Raw genomic sequence first — 17,571 nt, forward strand, 5'->3', positions numbered from 1 at the left:
AGCCCACCTTAGGGGTGGTATTAGCCTGAAGGTGAACACACCTATCTGACTAGCTAATTTTCCCGCCTGTCCAGGTGCTAAAGGAGTGTGGGCAAAGGGCCTTTTCTCCTGTGAGAGAAGCCATATTTGCATACTGAAAGTGGTGGGCTCTTTGAAGCTCCCATGCCTTGGAATGCTAATCTGCATGTCATCCAGTGGAAGGGCGTGTGAACACCTTCTGCCGGAGCAGGCTTTGTTTCTGACCTCCTGAGAGCAAAGGCCCTCAAACTTGCCTGTGGTAGCAGACTTACGAAAACCAGTTAGTCAGCACACCAGTAACTGGTCAGTTTTCTGGGGCACCTCCAAGATGTCCTCTGGTTGCATGTATTTATAAATCCAACACTGGCATCAGTGTGAGTTTATTAATACAAGATTTTTGATACCAAACATCCCTATTTTCAGTGAAGCCATGATGTAGCTGGGGACCTTTTTTCACCTGTGTCCAGCACATGTACTTAACATGGCTTCCTTGTTCACTTGTACTAGCAGCAATAGAGCTGACCAGCACAAAAGCACATCTGCTCATGCAGATATGTCCCCATCATATAGTATAGTGCACCCTGCCTTAGGGCTGTAAGGCCTGCTGTAGGGGGCGACTTACCTATACTGCCTGTAGTGTCTGCAGCCATGGCACACAGGCTGTGTGCCATATGTTTTCACTTTTGTCTGCACCAGGACAGTCTTCAGTGGCATTCTGTATGTGTTTGGTGAGTGGTCCTTTAGGGTGGCACAATTCGTGCTGCAGCCCTTAAGGACTCTCTTTTGCCTCCTTGCCCTTAACAGGAGAACCATTTGCTAGGGACATAGAGGGAGTACTAAAGATATTGCCAATTGGGGGGGAAACAACTGTACCATTTTGGGAAAGAGATCTGGCACTGGAGACCTGGTTAGCAGGAACCCAGTGCACTTCCAGTCAAAATCACATCAAATACCAGGCAAACATGTCAAAAAGGGGCACTTTCCTTGAAAATCACTATTGTCACCAATTCTTTTTGGTTTTATACGCAATTTTTGGACAGGAACTGCACTTGCTGCCCTCTGGGATCACTCTCTTAACTTTTTAGTTGAAGTCTAATGATGGACTTACCTGCAGTTTTCAGCATAGTGGACCTTTACTTCTTTTCAAAGTCATTCTCCACTGTTGCCCAATCTGACCAAAGAACTATTGTTTGGACACACCATTTTTGTCCCTACCGTCGCATTACGTGTTCTCGTCAATGTCGCTCTTATGCGCTGACCCCTATCTTAGAAGTCCAAAAATGATCTCCACTGTTGATCATTCTTTTGAACTTTTGCCTGGCTCCTTGGACACGATTAAAAAAATATATATATTTTCGTCAATTTTCTTTTAGGTTACATGCAGCAATGCATCACATTTTCTAAAGATCCATCCAGGAGCAGTAGCTTTTCAGAACCTGCTATAAAATTTAAAAGGAATTGCAGTAAATGGCAAAAAAGTAGAACTCCTAATATTTGAAAAGAAGCAAAGATCAGTGCCATAATCTGCTCTCACTTCTGAGTTCAGGAGACTCTTCCATATGAAGTCAACAGTGTAGGAGTTTGCTTTGATTAATATGCAAATAAGTGTCTAGGCTTGAACAATAGTTAATACTTTATTTCACAGGCTTATTAAGTTGGGGTATCTCACTACACTTTTTTTCTATTGGGAAAAGTCATTGAAGATGGATACGGCCCTTAACTACCACATCGATTATTGTAATTTATGTCTGTTTGGTAGCATAACAAATTCTTACGCTCCAAAGACCCCAGAATATGGCCATTCAACTTGTGTATTTGCATTAAAAAATCTAATTACTGCAGACACAAAATCTGTGCACTATTCCACCTGTCCATATCATATACATTTCAGATATACATTTTATGTCTGAAAGAAGCACGTGGTGATAGATTCCTTACCTTAGAATTACCCCCAGGTGTCAGACTGAATCCGGAAAGGTTTCGTCAGCAGTACCTCTGCGCGTCGGAAGGTGGCGTTGTGCGGCTCCGCGTCAGTCGTTGGCGTCGTGATGACGTCGCAGCAGCTACTTAGACGCCGCCCTCACACGCTGCTGAAGTCTCCTGAAGTCTCCTGAAGGTCAGCAGGTCCTGGGTCTGTGGTAGGCGGAGGGGGAGGGTGTTCCAAGTCTTGGCGGCGAGGTGGGAGAAGGGTCTGCTGCCGGCGGTCACTCATCTGATGCTGGGGACCGTGGGGAGGGCGAGGTCAGCGGAGGAAAGCTGGCGGTTCAGGGTGTAGAAGGTGAGTCGTTCGTTGAGGTACGCTGGTCCGGCGTTGTGGAGTGCTTTGTGAGCGTGGGTGAGGAGCTTGAGTGATCCTCTTGTTGATGGGGAGCCAGTGCAGGCCTTTCAGGTGGGCTGTGGTGGGGGATGTCGAGGATGAGGCGTTCTGTATGCGTTGTAGTCTTTTCTGGAGTTTGGCTGAGGTTCCCGCGTAGAGGGCGTTGTGGTAGTGCAGCCTGCTGCTGACGAGGGCCTGGGTGACCGTCCTTCTCGTTTCGGTGGGGATCCATCTGTAGATCTTGCAGAGGGTGTTGAAGCAGGAGGAGGAGACGGCATTGACTTGCTGGGTCATAGACAGCGAAGAGTCCAGGATGACCCCCAGGTTGCGTGCGTGGTCGGTGCAGCTCCCAGTGCGGCAGACCACCATGAGTCATCCCAGGCGGAGGGCGTGGATCCGATGATGAGGACCTCCGTCTTGTCCGAGTTCAGTTTCAGGCGGCTGTTCTTCATCCATTCCTCCTCTTTGCGTGGAGATTGAGCGGCGGCAGTTGATTCCTTTTGACTTTCCTCCTGAAGTCTGTGATGTCATTCTGGCAGCTAGGCTTCCCTCCACTAAGTTGGTATACGCCTGCAGGTGGAACAAATTTGTGACATGGTGCACAGCAAAGGCTGTGGATCCCCTTACTGCCCCTCCTTCAGAAGTTCTGTTCCTTCTTTCTTTGGCCTGGCAGGGCTCTGCTCTGGACACTATCTAGGGCTACCTTTCTACTATCTCAGCCTTTCTCAGGCTCCCTGATCAGCCCCCTCTTTTCAAGTCCCCTGTTGTAAATAGATTCCTCAAAGGCATTACTCATCTTTTCCTTCCTATTTCTTTCGTAATGCCACAGTGGGACTTGAACCTGGTTCTTAATTATTTAATGTGCGCTCCCTTTGGGCCTCTTCACAACTTTCCTCTTCGTCTACTGACTTTGAAGACTGCTTTCCTGGTTGCCATCACCTCTGCCAGGAGAGTGAGTGAACTCCAGACTCTTTCTTGTAAACCTCCTTTTCTATCTGTCCATCAGAACAAGGTTGTGCTCAGAACACGTCCATCCTTTCTGCCAACGGTTGTCACTGCTTTTCACATCGGGCAGACATCACTTTGCCCTCCTTCTTTCCGCCTCTGCATCCTTCCAGAGAGGAAGAGACCTTAAACGTGCTGTCTCTTTTTACCTGAATCGCACACAACAGTTCCTGGTGGATGACCAGCTCTTTGGCTACGTTGGCGCCAAGAAAGGTCAGGCCGCAAACAAGCTGACTATCTCCCGATGGATCATCTTGTATATTAAAGCCTGTTCACTGGCTAAAAAGGAGCCTCCGGTGGGGCTGCGTGCCCATTCCACCAGGGCGACTGCTGCTATTACGGCATTGGGACGTGGTGTCCCCTTACAAGACATCTGTCAGGTAGCTACGTGGGCCTCGCTGCACACTTTTACTAAGCACTTTTGCCTTGACAGCCAAGTCCAGAGAGACTGCTTCTTTGGCCGTTCTGTTCTCCGAGATTTTCTGGTGTGATTTTGGTTTGCAGACCCACCACTGGGATTGGTATTGCTGGGGGATCTATTCTAAGGTAAGGAATCTATCACTACGTGTTTCTTTCAGATGAACAAGTTACTTACCTTCGGTAACGATATATCTGTAAGAAACATTAGTTAGTGATAGATTCCTTACCGCCCCACTCATCCTCCCCGTTCTGCGAACTGATTTCTAGGGTTGTGGTCATCCCTTTTAGGGCCCTAGTTTCAATGCACCAGTGGTCAGTATCTTGCCTGGCGCGAAAAGTCGTGTACAGAACGGACGTCCGAGGCCGGCGTCTAAGTAGCTGCCGCGATGTCATCTCGGCGACCACAATGCCAATGACGGACGTGGAGCCGCACGACGCCACCTTCCGACGCGCAGTTGTACTGCTGACGAAAACTTTGCGGATCTAGTCTGACACCTGGGGGTAATTCTAAGGTAAGGAATCTATCAGTAAGTAATGTTTCTTACAGATATATCGTTACCAAAGGGAAGTAACTTGTTCTTTAGGAATTCATATTTTCGGAGAACCTTGTAAAAATACTTCAGATTTATACCACTACTAGGAACCTTAGGACCTTAGACTACAAGTGTAAGAAATTGGATTATTTGTAGTGGGTGACTACCTTTCTTTAAGGAATAATCACAACCCTTATCTGGGTTAAACCTCAAATTCACTAAATTAAACTGAGTTCAATCCCTATGCTTTGCTTATGGTAATTTGTAAAGTATATATGCAGTATTAAAATACTAATGAAGTCCAAGATTAAAACTAAAAAATACCAAACCGAGTTGGAAAAAAACAAAAAAAATGTAATAAACAAAATTGCACCAGCACGGCAAGAACTCAATAAGGGGAAGCGGAGTTATGAAAATTTAAAGATCTGAGTAAGAATAGTGGTAAGAAGCTCAAAGTGCCAATGATTGTCAGTGGTCGCGGCAGGCCAGGACCTAGACCCAATTTGACATGGACCGCTATGGCACGTGGGTTGGATACACCAAGGAAGTCTCATCTGGTGAAATGTTTTACATTCTGACTTTAGTCCTTTAAGTTACAATCCACCACACTTCTAAAGCCCCTCAGGACTTATGGGGAGGCACTTAGAGATTCACTGTGAGTTAGTCTAACAGCAGGGTCTAGTCCAGATCCAGTTGCCATTGGTCAGTTGGGCAGTTGCATGAAAGGCCTCTTGTAGATTGTTGTTTCCCTGTAGTCAATTGAGGTGGGCAGCCGTATGACCCTTGGAGTCCACATCTTTGTCCTGGGTTCATGAGGGTTCCTCTCGACACAGATAGGTCCAGTACTGTTTTGTTCTTCCTCAGGTCCAAGTGTTTTCTGAATTGGGTAACTGGAAATGCCTTGTTTATACCTGGTTCTTGCTAGTGGGGAATGGGGGGCAGGGAATGACTCCAGGGCATTGCTTAACCACTGGGGTAAAGGTTACTGGGGCTAAACCTACCCACTTGAGGCATTTTCAAGATGGCAAAAGTGTTCAGCCACACTAGCCTTGGGCTCTGAGGGCTGGGTGTGTGTTTATAGTGATCATTCTAGTGTCCTCTCAATCTAACACTAAAATTCAGATTGAAGCTGCCACTTCACCCACCATACATCAAGAGATGAAAGTCTGGTAAATCAAATTAGGGTTTATCCTCAACCAGTCAATGGGTATAAAAGATTTGTCTGGCTTTCAAGTGCGTCTCTAGGGTTAGATGTAAACCCCAGCCAACCTGTCAAGCAGAATTTAACACTCCAATAGGATTTGACACTGTAATGTCAAAGAGGACCCCCACAGTGCCCTCATTCTGTGAGTTTCAGCGGAGTTACTCATGCACATTACTGTCAGCCTGTTTGCTGTTGGGAGGCGTTTCACACCCACGTATACATATTTAAATGCTAATTTCTAACTGCCAGAAGGGTGAGCAAAATGCAGATTAGCCTCCAGTAACTTCAGATAGGCTAAAGATAACTCTAAAAGTTACATGTTCTTAATATTTATTAAAACTCTGACCTCCCAATTGAATTAGACTTTTAATTACTATTAAATACAGTATTAGTTTTTTTTTAATCTATACTTTGATTTTCTGCATAGGTCTCCAGTTTTAGGCCAGAGGTTCAGCAGCATCTCCATAATGTGCCCTACAACGGCAAGCATCTCTTCAGCCTTTATTTGATTCAATGCATTAGAAGATAAAGGAGGCCCTGGAAACCACTAAGGCGATGGGCACCTTAACCCCTTCGGTGCTCATGACGGAACGGTTCCGTCATGAGCCACGGTTGAGCTGTGCTCATGACGGAACCGTTCCGTCATGACCACGCCCGCGCAAGATTCCGTCAGCACAGCGGCGGAATCTGCGCAGCATGGAAGGGGTTAAAGACCAGCAGTAGGCCAGAGGAGGATCTAAAACATTTAGTCCTCCTTAGTTGTAATAGTATCTCCAACCTTTACAGCAACCCAAGCCCTAAGCACTATGCAAGCAGTGTATGATGTAAAGGCAGATGTGCTCTAGGCAGTGCCTCTGCCTATAAGCAGTGACTCCCCCGCATTACCTCTTCCTCACACACCAGCTGGGTGAATACTGAGGTTCTTCCTTCCTCAGTTGGAGGAAATAACCTCTGACAAATGTATGCTCTCGGTGGTACGGCAAGGGTACTTCCTGGAGTTCCACAGACGCCACCAAACATACCACTTCGCAACTATGTCCTCATTCATGACCATCTACAACAGTCAAAGGAGGAAGTGGAGATACTCCTACCTAAAAGGGTCATCGAGTTGGTACCTTCCCCACAGGGTCATGAAGGAATCTACTCCCTGTACATCTTGATCCCCAAGAGTGATAGGAGGCAACTGTATGTTAGCCCTGGACTTCAAGGATGCCTGCTGCCACATCACCATACATCCAGCTCACCATCGCTAACTGCGCTTTGTGTTAAGTGAACAACACTACCAGCTCAAAAGTTCTACCCATCAGGGTCACTACAGCCCAAAGGGTGTTTATAAAATGTCTATCAGTAGTGGCTGTGTACTTGTTCAGAAACACCATTCACGTCTTACTTTACCTAGACAACTAAGCAGCAACAAAGACCAATAAAGAGTGCACATAAAGACAGCAGTAGCCTTGTTACACAGGTTAAGCTTCACCACTAATGCTAAAAATCCCATCTCCAACCCCAGTTTTGCCATTTTAAGTGTCTGTTCTGAATGCTGTCATAAGGAAAGCCAACTACCAACTGAGGGTGAAGTGACTCCAAAATCTCCTACCTCTGTTTTTAGGCACAATGTTCTCTCCCAGTAAGTAACAAAATTATTGGAGATGATGGCTTCCTATGTTGCAGTAATACCTGACACATCTTTCTGTAACGGTGTCTAGTGAGGCAGTGGTCACATGCACAGGGTCAAGGCAGGATCTAGTACCGTAGCACCATCAGGTGCAAAAAGACCAAACTGACTCGTCACTTTATTTAAAAAAAATCTCAGACACAGACCTCAAGTGGGAAATCCTGGAGGTCATGAAAAGACGCAAATCTGACTTGACAAAAGCCCTACACATCAGAGAGCAACGATGGGTCTACTGCTTGCGATCCTGGGAGAATGGTCATAACGACGGGATCCCGTGGCTGCACATGGGACGTTAACCAACAACCCATGACACCATGCTTTGTAAAAACCCAACAATTCCCAAGAGGAATTATCTGCACCTCTGGTACATCAAACACATTCTGCTCCATCTAGGTTTTACTGCCACCTAGATTGCATCTCTTATATAAACAAAAAACCACGGCCTTCCTAAAAACTGTGCTTTTCCGTCACAAGTTCTCATATATCTGTTTTTCTAAAAATTACCTAACTACAACTGGGCACCATCACTTTGAAATTCTTTATCCAGCATTACATGTGGCAGGCTCTGGGTATCTAACCTTTTTTTAAACCTGCTCTTGTGTTATTATATTTACATATATTGGTTTCTTAGGAACCATGTATTCATATACTAAAAAACATGCAGGTCTCCTGATATTTTTATCAGTGCTCACAGTTTATAAAATTGCTTATCCCTACTCAACACAGAACTGGCTTCAATTATGGCCCCCGACACGAGTGCTGCCTTCATGCTATTGATCACATTGGCAGCTAGCGTAGATTTGCTTTTTCAGCACCCTCTGTGTTGCATGCGTTGGCCAATTCAGGGAAAAGCCTGAACTCGCCACAATAGGCATGCACGTCTGACACGCATTGACTAAACCGCATCTGCGCCCACTTCTGGGCGGTACCGGACTTCACTTTGGTTCTTTCAGACACGCGCCACAACAGGCATGCACGACTGTCACGCATTGACTCCCAACATCCACGCCCACTTCCGGGCGGTACCCGGCTTCATTTTACCATAACTGACATGCGCAGCTTATGATGGTTACCTTAGAACCGCTGACTTGGCGCACACAGGGGGTGGAGCGTCCATAACCACTCCCTTCACTTACCCGGGCACGCCCATGCTCTGCCTGATATGAGCTTCACTTTAATGTACTAGGCATGCCCTGAGTTTCGACCATTTCTTAATCGGGCACTAGTTGGCTTTAATGCATAGAGCGATCTGTGACACCAGATATCGCGCACCAGACGGCACTTACTTAGGTGCCTTTCCACTTTACAACAATTAGCCAATTACTCTATTAGATTGTACAGTATATATAGCACAGCCCTGATCCCCTCATTTCAACATCTGGGAGGACCGGGAGCAGTCACCTAGGAGCAACACGGAGAACTTCCCTTGAGGCAATAAGAGTATGCTTGGATGCAGGATGGCTATTTTTCATTTAATACATTTTTTAAAAGTCTTCTGATGTATGAGTGTGACCTGAATTTTAATCACTGACTTGAGACTACCATTCACGACGATTGCGGTCTGTGTGTTTTTCCTTTACAGAGTTTGACAACAGGGGTTTTCCTCTCCCCTCCTTCCGTGGGGCAAATAGTTTTGTTATTTAGGGTAAGATCAGTGAGATTTTATCTCGCATCCTCATTCTTGAATTCTGTACACACAGTGTCACGAGTAGTCACTCACAATTTTATGAACCAGTGCATGTATTGTTTTCAGTATTCTCTTGTGACCCAGTTATGTTGTTACATTTTCTATTTTATACTATTGGTATTCCATGCTTGAAACTTAGAAGCCATTTCTAAAGTGGAGAGTGACACAGGTCACACCCGCACAGTGGTATCTTCCTACCACCAGCTGGTAAGAACGGAGCCCCCCTTCTTTTGTACTTGGGTCCTGATGAATGCCCTGGACCCATTAGGGCCATTTTGGCAGAAGCATGTCGACCGCTTACACCACGGTTAGGGGACAATTATTTCCCCATTAACCGTCCATTGATTTTAATATCATATAGTTACCAGTCATATTAAAAACAAAATTTGATAACTGATTTTTATTTTCACTCACTTTCTCACGGGCCCCCACTTAAGAAGTGCATCCCTGTCGTCAGGTATATGCCCGCCCTCTATCAAACCAAGGTTTTAGAGGGTGAGGACTGGTCAATGATGAAGCATGACACCAGGTGGTGTGTGAGGCCAGTCCGTCACATTTTGAGAGATGCCTAGACTCACAAGTCAACCATAATCTCATAGTGGTCACTACACTAGGAGCAGCTCTTGTGGTTAACAGGATCTAGTACAACCCAGGATTGAGCGTACCCTCCTATGATGAAATAGCAGCTTTTTGCTGTCCAGGTCTTTGCTAGACTCGTGTCTGCAAGTGATATTTACCACTGACACCTTGCTCATGGGGGTGGAAGCGCACCTCAACTTCATGAATGTGCAGGGTACCATGACACTACAACAGATTTACCATATTGATTACCTGGAACTCATGTCAATCAGTCTAATCCTCATACTTTTTTTTACTGACTTATTCAAGGCAAAACGGTCCTCATAATCACAGCCAATAAGATGTGTTGCAACCATAAGCAGGGGGCACTCACCCGCTCCAGCTGTCCGCACTGTCCCAAGACAAATGGCATTGGGCCATTCTGCATTACATTCAGCTCCTAGCTGAGCATCTGTTGGGTGTTGACAATGGGCTTGCAGACTTGCTAAGCAGGAGGCATTGACAAGTCCATGGGTTCAAGATACATTCTCAAATCATCGAAGTACTTTCACTAGTGGTGCAATCCTACCATCGATCTTTTCACCATCTTGTAAATGCCAAAATACCAAAATCTTTCTGCCAGGTACCCACACTGCACTGTGGATGAACTGGGCAGAGATATTTGCTTATGCTTCTTCTCTGCTTCCCCAGACCCCATACTTGGTGAGGAAAGCAAGGTATGTGTCAAAGACCCTCTTCCTAGAAGCACCAATGAGTGCCAGACCACCTTGGTACTTCATGTCTCTGTAAATGTCTGTACATCATACAAAAAACTTCTCTTGATGCCAGATCTTCGGAATCAGCATCAAGGTCAGCCTAGACTCTCAGACCACTGAATCTAGCTATTTAGTTCATTAGGTCTTAGAATCTTGTTACTTGAAACTTTTGGAGGAGTGTATGCCAATCATACCACATTGTTTTGTGCAGCGGAGTAGAAAAGATTTGTCCACTAATGCATTGGTAAACTTATAGAGCCCCTCAATTTCTTTGCAGGAGACAATTTGTTACTTGTTGCATTTGCAGAAAGCGGGATTTGCATACGCTATCTAACTACACCTAGCTGTGTTAACATCCTGTGTGCTGAATAGAGAACATTTGTCCCTTTTTAAGATTCCCATTAACCTGGGACTTGAAAGTCATCCCAACATGGACACCTCTTGGAACCTTAATGTAATTATCACCAGAATTCTGAATCCTCCTTTCGACCAACAGCACTCTTGTGGCATGCAGTTCTTCTCATGAATGATAGATTTTCTAATTACAATCACATATATAAGTGGTTTCCCTGTTAACCAAACTATTGAGTTGCCCATCTTCTTTCAGCACCAAGTCTTTGTGGCAGAAAGGGCATTACACACTTAAGATGTCAAGAGGGCATTCATGCAGTACATTGACAGGACCAAGCTAATCTGTAAGACAAAGCATCGGTTTGTTTTGCAAAGCCTCATATGTTGAACCCGATTTCCAAGGCAGATGTTGGTAGATGGGTTAGTAAATGCATTCAAACCTGCTATGCTAAAACCAAGCGCACAAGACCGCTACCGACTAGGGTGCATACCATTCCCTAAAGTAATCCTTAATGAAAACATTCATTTAACAGATGTTGGAAACATTCCTCCAGCAAACATTTGTAATGCTGTTACATGGTAAACACTACACATGTTCCCTAAATATTACTATATGAACTTTCAAGCCTGCACTCAGGATTTAGTTGACCAGACTGCACAGAGAACATTGTTTCAAACATCTGCATCATCCGCTTGCTAGCTACTGTCTAGGGGGTGGAACAGCTTTACACTCTATGCAGAGCATGTGTATAGAAACGTTTGATTTGTCCAGTAACCCTTTATTCATGTTTTTACCCTCCTCCCTAGCGACGATCACAGATGTCTTCATCATGGTTATGTTCCAAAATGCACAGTACCTTTCTTCTTTATCTTCGACATGACATTCCACTTACACTACTCACTCGCTGAGCGGAAAACCAGCTGAGGTGGAGTGTTCGTCCTGGTGTGCTACAGTTGGAGGCACAACAGACCTTGTGACTCGAAAATAACTTGAAAGAAAAGTAACTTGCAAATGTCTGTGCCCAAGACTACATGCCATGAGTATGCAGAGCATGTAAATCAACAACACTGCATGCTGAAAAGCGATAGATATAGGATAATATTTTCTTTCAAACGGTCTTGCTTTGTTGACACTACTCAGGTTTGAGTTCTTGCCCTTCTCAATTGCTAAAACTTTATGTAAAGGATCCTTTGATCAAATGTTGCCACAATAACTAGGTATGAACCCTCTTTTCCTTTTGATGACTTTAAAGTAGCGTTATCTCATCATTTACGTAATCATTACATGAAAAACTGTAATGTCTTTGAAAAATGTCCAAATTCCACTATTTAGCAAAGCCTGCCTGCTTTAATCTTGTTTGGATGTAAAAGATGACCTTTTGGAAGGTATTCATGTGTTATCCTTGAACCCTTGTGTTTTTATAGTTATGTCTGACCGACAGGAGACTGCTCTTATTGAACTTATGGTGTGTACAATACGACAAGCCGCAGAAGCGCATCCTCCAGTGGGCAGGGGTACTGGCAAGAGAGTAAGTATTTTCGGCCATGTGTGTCTTTCAAATTGATGGGCATGTGAAGTTCTAGATTTTCTTCTCCAGTACTTTTTATCCAATTCAGGAAAGTGTTCTGTGCAACTGTCTGCATTTCACATAAACACCCAGAAACACAACATTTATTTCCCCTTTTTCCAGCACATGATGTTGCTTGCCTTTGTTCATCAAAGATAGTTTTTTTGATCAATGTTGAGTTTGGAAATTCTTTTATGAAATAGATAGCAGTATACATTACAAGGAACATTGATGGGTACTCTACTCCATGAACTGTTTTTTGAGAGCGCTAAATAGTGTTAAGCCCTATTTGCTAGTGGCATGTAAATTAACTTTATGGCTAATACTCAGCAATGAGCCTTGCTTATTATCAGTCGACACTGCTTGATAGCTAACCTTGTGGATCCTGTATGGGCAAGAAGAACTATGAAGTTTTCCATTTTTGTTTTGTAAATAATTAATCTGAAAGAGACAGTTAATTGTAGATTCCTTACCTTAGAATAACCCCCAGGCGTCAGACTGGATCTGCAGAATTTTTTCCTAGCAGTACCCATGCTTGTTGGTAGGTGGCGTCGGTTGACTCAGTGTTCGTCTGCGTCGTGGTCACCAGGATGACGTTGCAGTGCCTACTTAGACGCTGCCCCTGCACGCTGACATCCGTTCTTTCCTTTTCTGTTCCAGCCTAGCACAGATCGAGAGATTTTGTTACTAACCTTTTTTGCCTTTTTGTCTACTTCTTTTTCGAGTGTATCGACTCCTGTTGAGTGAGGGATGTCCTAACGACAGACTAGGTGCAAGCTTTGCGACTCCTGTCACTAGCTGATGTCTGTGACGGATCTGCACCTCGTGTGTCTTGGGTGTCTGGAGTGCAACCACGACCTGAAGTTGTGCTTTGACTGCCGGGCCGTGAATCCAAAGTCTTTGCTGGAGTGGTTCCGAAAGTTATTGGAGGCCCAGCGGTCGCCTCTGCATCGTTCCTGTTCTCGTTCGAGAGGAAGGTCTCTAGGCCGCTCGCGAAGCCCCCACACCTTGTCACACTCCAAGTCTTCAAGGTCTTTAGGTAAGTCCAAGAAGAAGCAGGCAAAGAAGCACCGGCGCTCTTTGCCTTCTCTCCGTTGGTCGGCTGACACGACGCGGGACTCGGAGCGTTGCTCTAAGGCTCTGTCTCCAGTGCCTACTTCAGGAAAAACTACACGCCTCCCCAGTTTCTGGGAGCCACGTCATCCCCTACCCAACTCTGCAAGTTCTACGAGGCCCTCCACCTCGTCTTTGAGTGGCTGACTCTGCCGGCACGCCTTCGTGCCCCATGGAGCCAGTCGGGGGCCCTAGGCCTTTGATGCAGGCTTCTGCTGTGCCAGTCCTGGATCCGGATTGATGCCGGTCGATCCAGGCTGTCGTCCCCCACCTCCAGACTACGGCGGACCTCCTGCACTCGCTGGGGTTCACTATCACCGTGCCGAAGTCACACAGGACTCCCTCTCGGACGCTCCCTTTCATCTGAGCTGTTCTGGACACAGTGCAGTTTCGGGCCTATCATCCCGAGCTGCCAGTCTGGGATGTTCGGGCTAGGATACTGATGTTTTATCCTCAATATCGGATTTCAGTGAGACTGACCCTGAGGCTACTGGGCCTCATGGCCTCCTGCATTCTGCTGGTGGATCGTGCAAGGTGGCATATGTGAGCTCTGCAATGAGACCTGAAGTTCCAGTGGGTGCATCATATGGGGACTCTTTCCTACTATGTCCAAATCTCGGAGGGAACTGCACAACATTTGTAGTGGTGGCTAACAAACCAAGCTTGGGTCAGAGGCTGATCCCTCTCGCTTCCCCAACCAGATTTAACAGTGGTGGCAGATGCGTCACTCCTGGGATGGGACGACCATCTGGAAGAGGCGAAGAATCAGAGGCGTCGGGTCTCTGGCAGAGTCCGGGCTCCATATCAACCTGTTGGAGCTCCGGGCGATCCAACTGGCACTGAAGGCATTCCTTCCCTCTCTCAAAGGGAAGGTAGTGCAGGTGTTCAAAGACAACACCACTGCCATGTGGTACTGCAACAAACTGGGCGGAGTGGGTCGTGGACCATGTGTCAGGAGGCTTTTCGCCTCTGGACATGGCTTGAACATCAGGGCATGCCCCCGGTGGTTCAACACCTGGCAGGTTCTCTGAGCGCCAGGGTGGACAAGCTCAGTCGTTGGTGCCTGGTATATCACTAATGGCGTCTTCAGTCGGAGGTGATGCAAGGTCTCTTTCAGCGGTGGGAGAGCCTTGGTTAGATCTGATCGCCACAGAACAGAACGCACAATATCAGCAGTTCTGTGGGTTGAAGTTTCCAAGGCAGCACCCGCTCAATAAGACTTTTCGTCACAAGTGGAGTTCCAGCCTCCTGCATGCCTTTCCGCCTGTACCACTACTGCTGGAATACTGAAGATCAAGCTCAACCAGGCCCAAGTTATTCTTGTGGCTTCGGACTGGGCCCGAAGAGTATGGTACCTCGAGCTCCTGAGCATGACCATCGATACTCCAATCAGACTGCCCTTTCGGGAGGCTCTTCTGTCGCAGCAGCAGGGAAGGGTTCTTCGCCCGAACCTGTCGAGCTTCCAGCTCCTTGCATGGAAATTGAGCAGCGACAGTTGACAGCTTTTGACCTTCCACCCGAAGTCTGTAATGTCATCTTGGCAGCCATACGTCCCTCCACTAAAACGGTATACGCCTGTAGATGGAACAAGTTTGTGGGATGGTGCGCAACAAAGGCTGTGGATCCCCTTTCTGCCCCTCTTTCAGAGGTTTTCTTGTATGTACTTTCTTTAGCCCAGCAGGGCTCTGCTCTTGGCACTCTTAAAGGTTGTCTTGCAGCTATCTCTGCTTTCCTTTGGCTGCCAGATCCACCCTCTTTTTTCAAGTCCTCTATTGTAAATTGATACTTTAAGGGCATTACTCATCTCTTTCCTCCATCTCCTTTCATAATGCCCCAGTGGGACTTGAATCTTGTTCTAACCTATCTTATGTGTGCTCCCTTCGAGCTTGCTCACACCTGTCCTCTCAGGCTCCTCACTCTGCGTTCCTTGTTGCCATACTTTCTGCTAGCAGGGTGAGTGAGCTTCAGGATTTTATCTCCCAAGCCCCCTTTCTTCTCTGGCATCCGGACAATGTGGTGCTTAGGGCGTGGCCCCCTTTCCTTCCTAAAGTGGTTACACCATTTCACATAGGACAAACTATCACTTTGACCAACTTTTTCCTACCTCCGCACCCTTCCAAGGAGGAGGAGAGACTCCACCTTCTGAACCCTAAACGTGCATAGTCCTTCTACCTTGACCGCACAAAAGATTTCCAGGTGAATGATCAACTCTTCGTTGGCTATGTAGGTGCCAAGAAAGGTTGGTCAGTTTAAAAGCGTGCCATCTCAAGATGGTTTGTCCTTTGTATTAAAGTCTGTTACGCTTTAATCAAAAAGGAACTTCCAGTGGGACTGCATGCTCATTCCACTAGGGCTACTTCTGCAACCACCACATTGGCAAATGGAGTCCCACTTCTTGACATCTGCCAGGCGACCTTGCACACGTTCACCAGACATTACTGCCTGGACAGACAAGTCTGGAAGGACGGCTATTTTGCCCGTTCATCCCTCCAGGACTTTCTGATATGAAATCTACAACTGACTGTCTCTATCAGATGAACAAGTTACTTACCTTTGATAACAATGTATCTGTAGATTACTTACCGCCCCACCCATCCTCCCCACTCTGCGAACTGACTTCTAGGGATAGTTGCTCCCTTACAGGATCCTAGTTGTGGCTTACCAGTGGGCAATGTCTTTCCTGGCTCTGCGCTTCTGGCGTGGAAAGTCGTGTCTGAACTGACGTCAGTGTGCAGATGTGGCGTCTAGGTAGGCACCGCGACATCATCCCGGCGACCACGACGCAGGACGCGGAGTCGACCGACACCACCTACCAACGAGCAGGGGTACTGCTAAGAAAAAATTCTCCGATCCACACTGACGCCAGGGGGTAATTCTAAGATCAGGAATCTACAACTAACGTGTCTTACAGATACAGCGTGACTGAAGGTAAGGCACGTGTTCTTTATTTCAAGTGGTGGCATTGAAGAAAGGATCCAGATAAGCAGTTTTGCAGCGTGAATCTTTCTGGATTCACTATGCTGTGCATTATTCCGCCATCTTGTGGTTGGGCCCGGAATTGTAGTCTTTTTTTCTTTTTTCTTTTTCGTGGCCCAGGTGGGCGTCGACATACCACCATTTGGTGTTCTTCGTGACGTCGACGCGCTTCCTCCGGAAGCTCCCACCTTTGGTCGCAATCTTCAGATTCTTTTTTCCGCCATTGGGTCTGGATCGTCACCGAAAGAGTTCCAGAGTTTTGGAGAAAGAATCGACGAAATTTGGAAAAATCAACTAAATCAGTTTTTCATCACACCCAACTACAGGTCAGGTAACCGGGACTACGAAGGAGAAGAATTTCTCACAAGATCTCGATGTTCACCGGAGAATGTGCACACAGGGGGTTCCCTGAGCGCACGAATGGACAAAACACCTTCCAAGTTTTGCACCAATGGCCACCACAAATACACCCAGAAGGACCAGCATCCAGTCTGCAACCTCTGCCTGCCGCTCGACCACAACAGCGAGGACTGCAAGGCATGCTCTGCGTTCTCACCCAAGACCCTCAGAGTAAGAGAGAGGCAGAGAAGGGTGAACCACACCATGCAGGGGCCACCTCCTTCGCTCAGAGACTTGGGCCTCTCCAGTGGAGAGGAGGACAACACCGCCGGAGGACTGCACTGTCGTCGAAGTCCAAAAGAAAACGTCGAAGGAGGTAAGAGTCGTCGACCCACAAACACTCGACCGACACTCGTAAGAGTGAATCAAAGTCCTCGAATGGAGCATCGCCGTTGAAGCACTCTGCGAAAGCAACAGCACCCAGGTACAAACAGCCCAGCGGATCCTTCGAAAAGGACTCCCAGACGGTGAAAAACCTAGGTTGTCGAAGGAAGCCCCTGAAAAGGACTCCTCGACGCCGAGAAAAGAGGGGTCAACAAAAAACTTCGTCGACGACGACCTCGAAGCGAAGTGCTCAAACTCTCGACGCCGAACAAGCTGTTGAGATGGAGAGGACGAAGAGGAGGATCGAGGCCGAAATGGCGAGCATCCTGCAACGGAAAAAGGACTTCGACGAAAAGATGAGCCAGTACACCATCCCGCCGAAGCCCGCGGCCGAGGTCGAAAAGGGCGATGAAGACCCTGAACCGCCGAAAATGCCCGAACCGGTCGAAGAACAGGAGGAAGAGGCTCTGTATTACTTCGAGGGAGAAGGCGAAGAGTTGCAGCAAACCTGCCAGGACTCGACGTCCTCGGATGCGCAAGACTTAGAGTGGCATGACCTCGACGCCGAAATAACAGGAGTAGACACATACCCTTCGAGGCCTTCACCACCAGACGATATAGGGATCTATAATATGGTGGTCAAGAAT

General features: G+C 46.8%; 1 protein-coding gene across 2 annotated transcripts in view; it reads left to right on the forward strand.

Moving 5' to 3' along the window:
* Positions 1-17,571, forward strand: part of STAG1 (STAG1 cohesin complex component) — a 1,292,585-nt gene that overhangs the window by 767,875 nt on the left and 507,139 nt on the right. For both annotated transcript variants that reach the window (XM_085634343.1, XM_085634344.1), the window contains exon 16: positions 11,970-12,073. In XM_085634343.1, coding sequence (XP_085490469.1) covers positions 11,970-12,073 — 104 coding nt within the window. The remainder of the gene's footprint in view (positions 1-11,969; positions 12,074-17,571) is intronic.

This window comes from Triturus cristatus, chromosome 11 (assembly GCF_964204655.1).
Source record: "Triturus cristatus chromosome 11, aTriCri1.1, whole genome shotgun sequence".
Taxonomy (NCBI): Eukaryota; Metazoa; Chordata; class Amphibia; order Caudata; family Salamandridae; genus Triturus; species Triturus cristatus.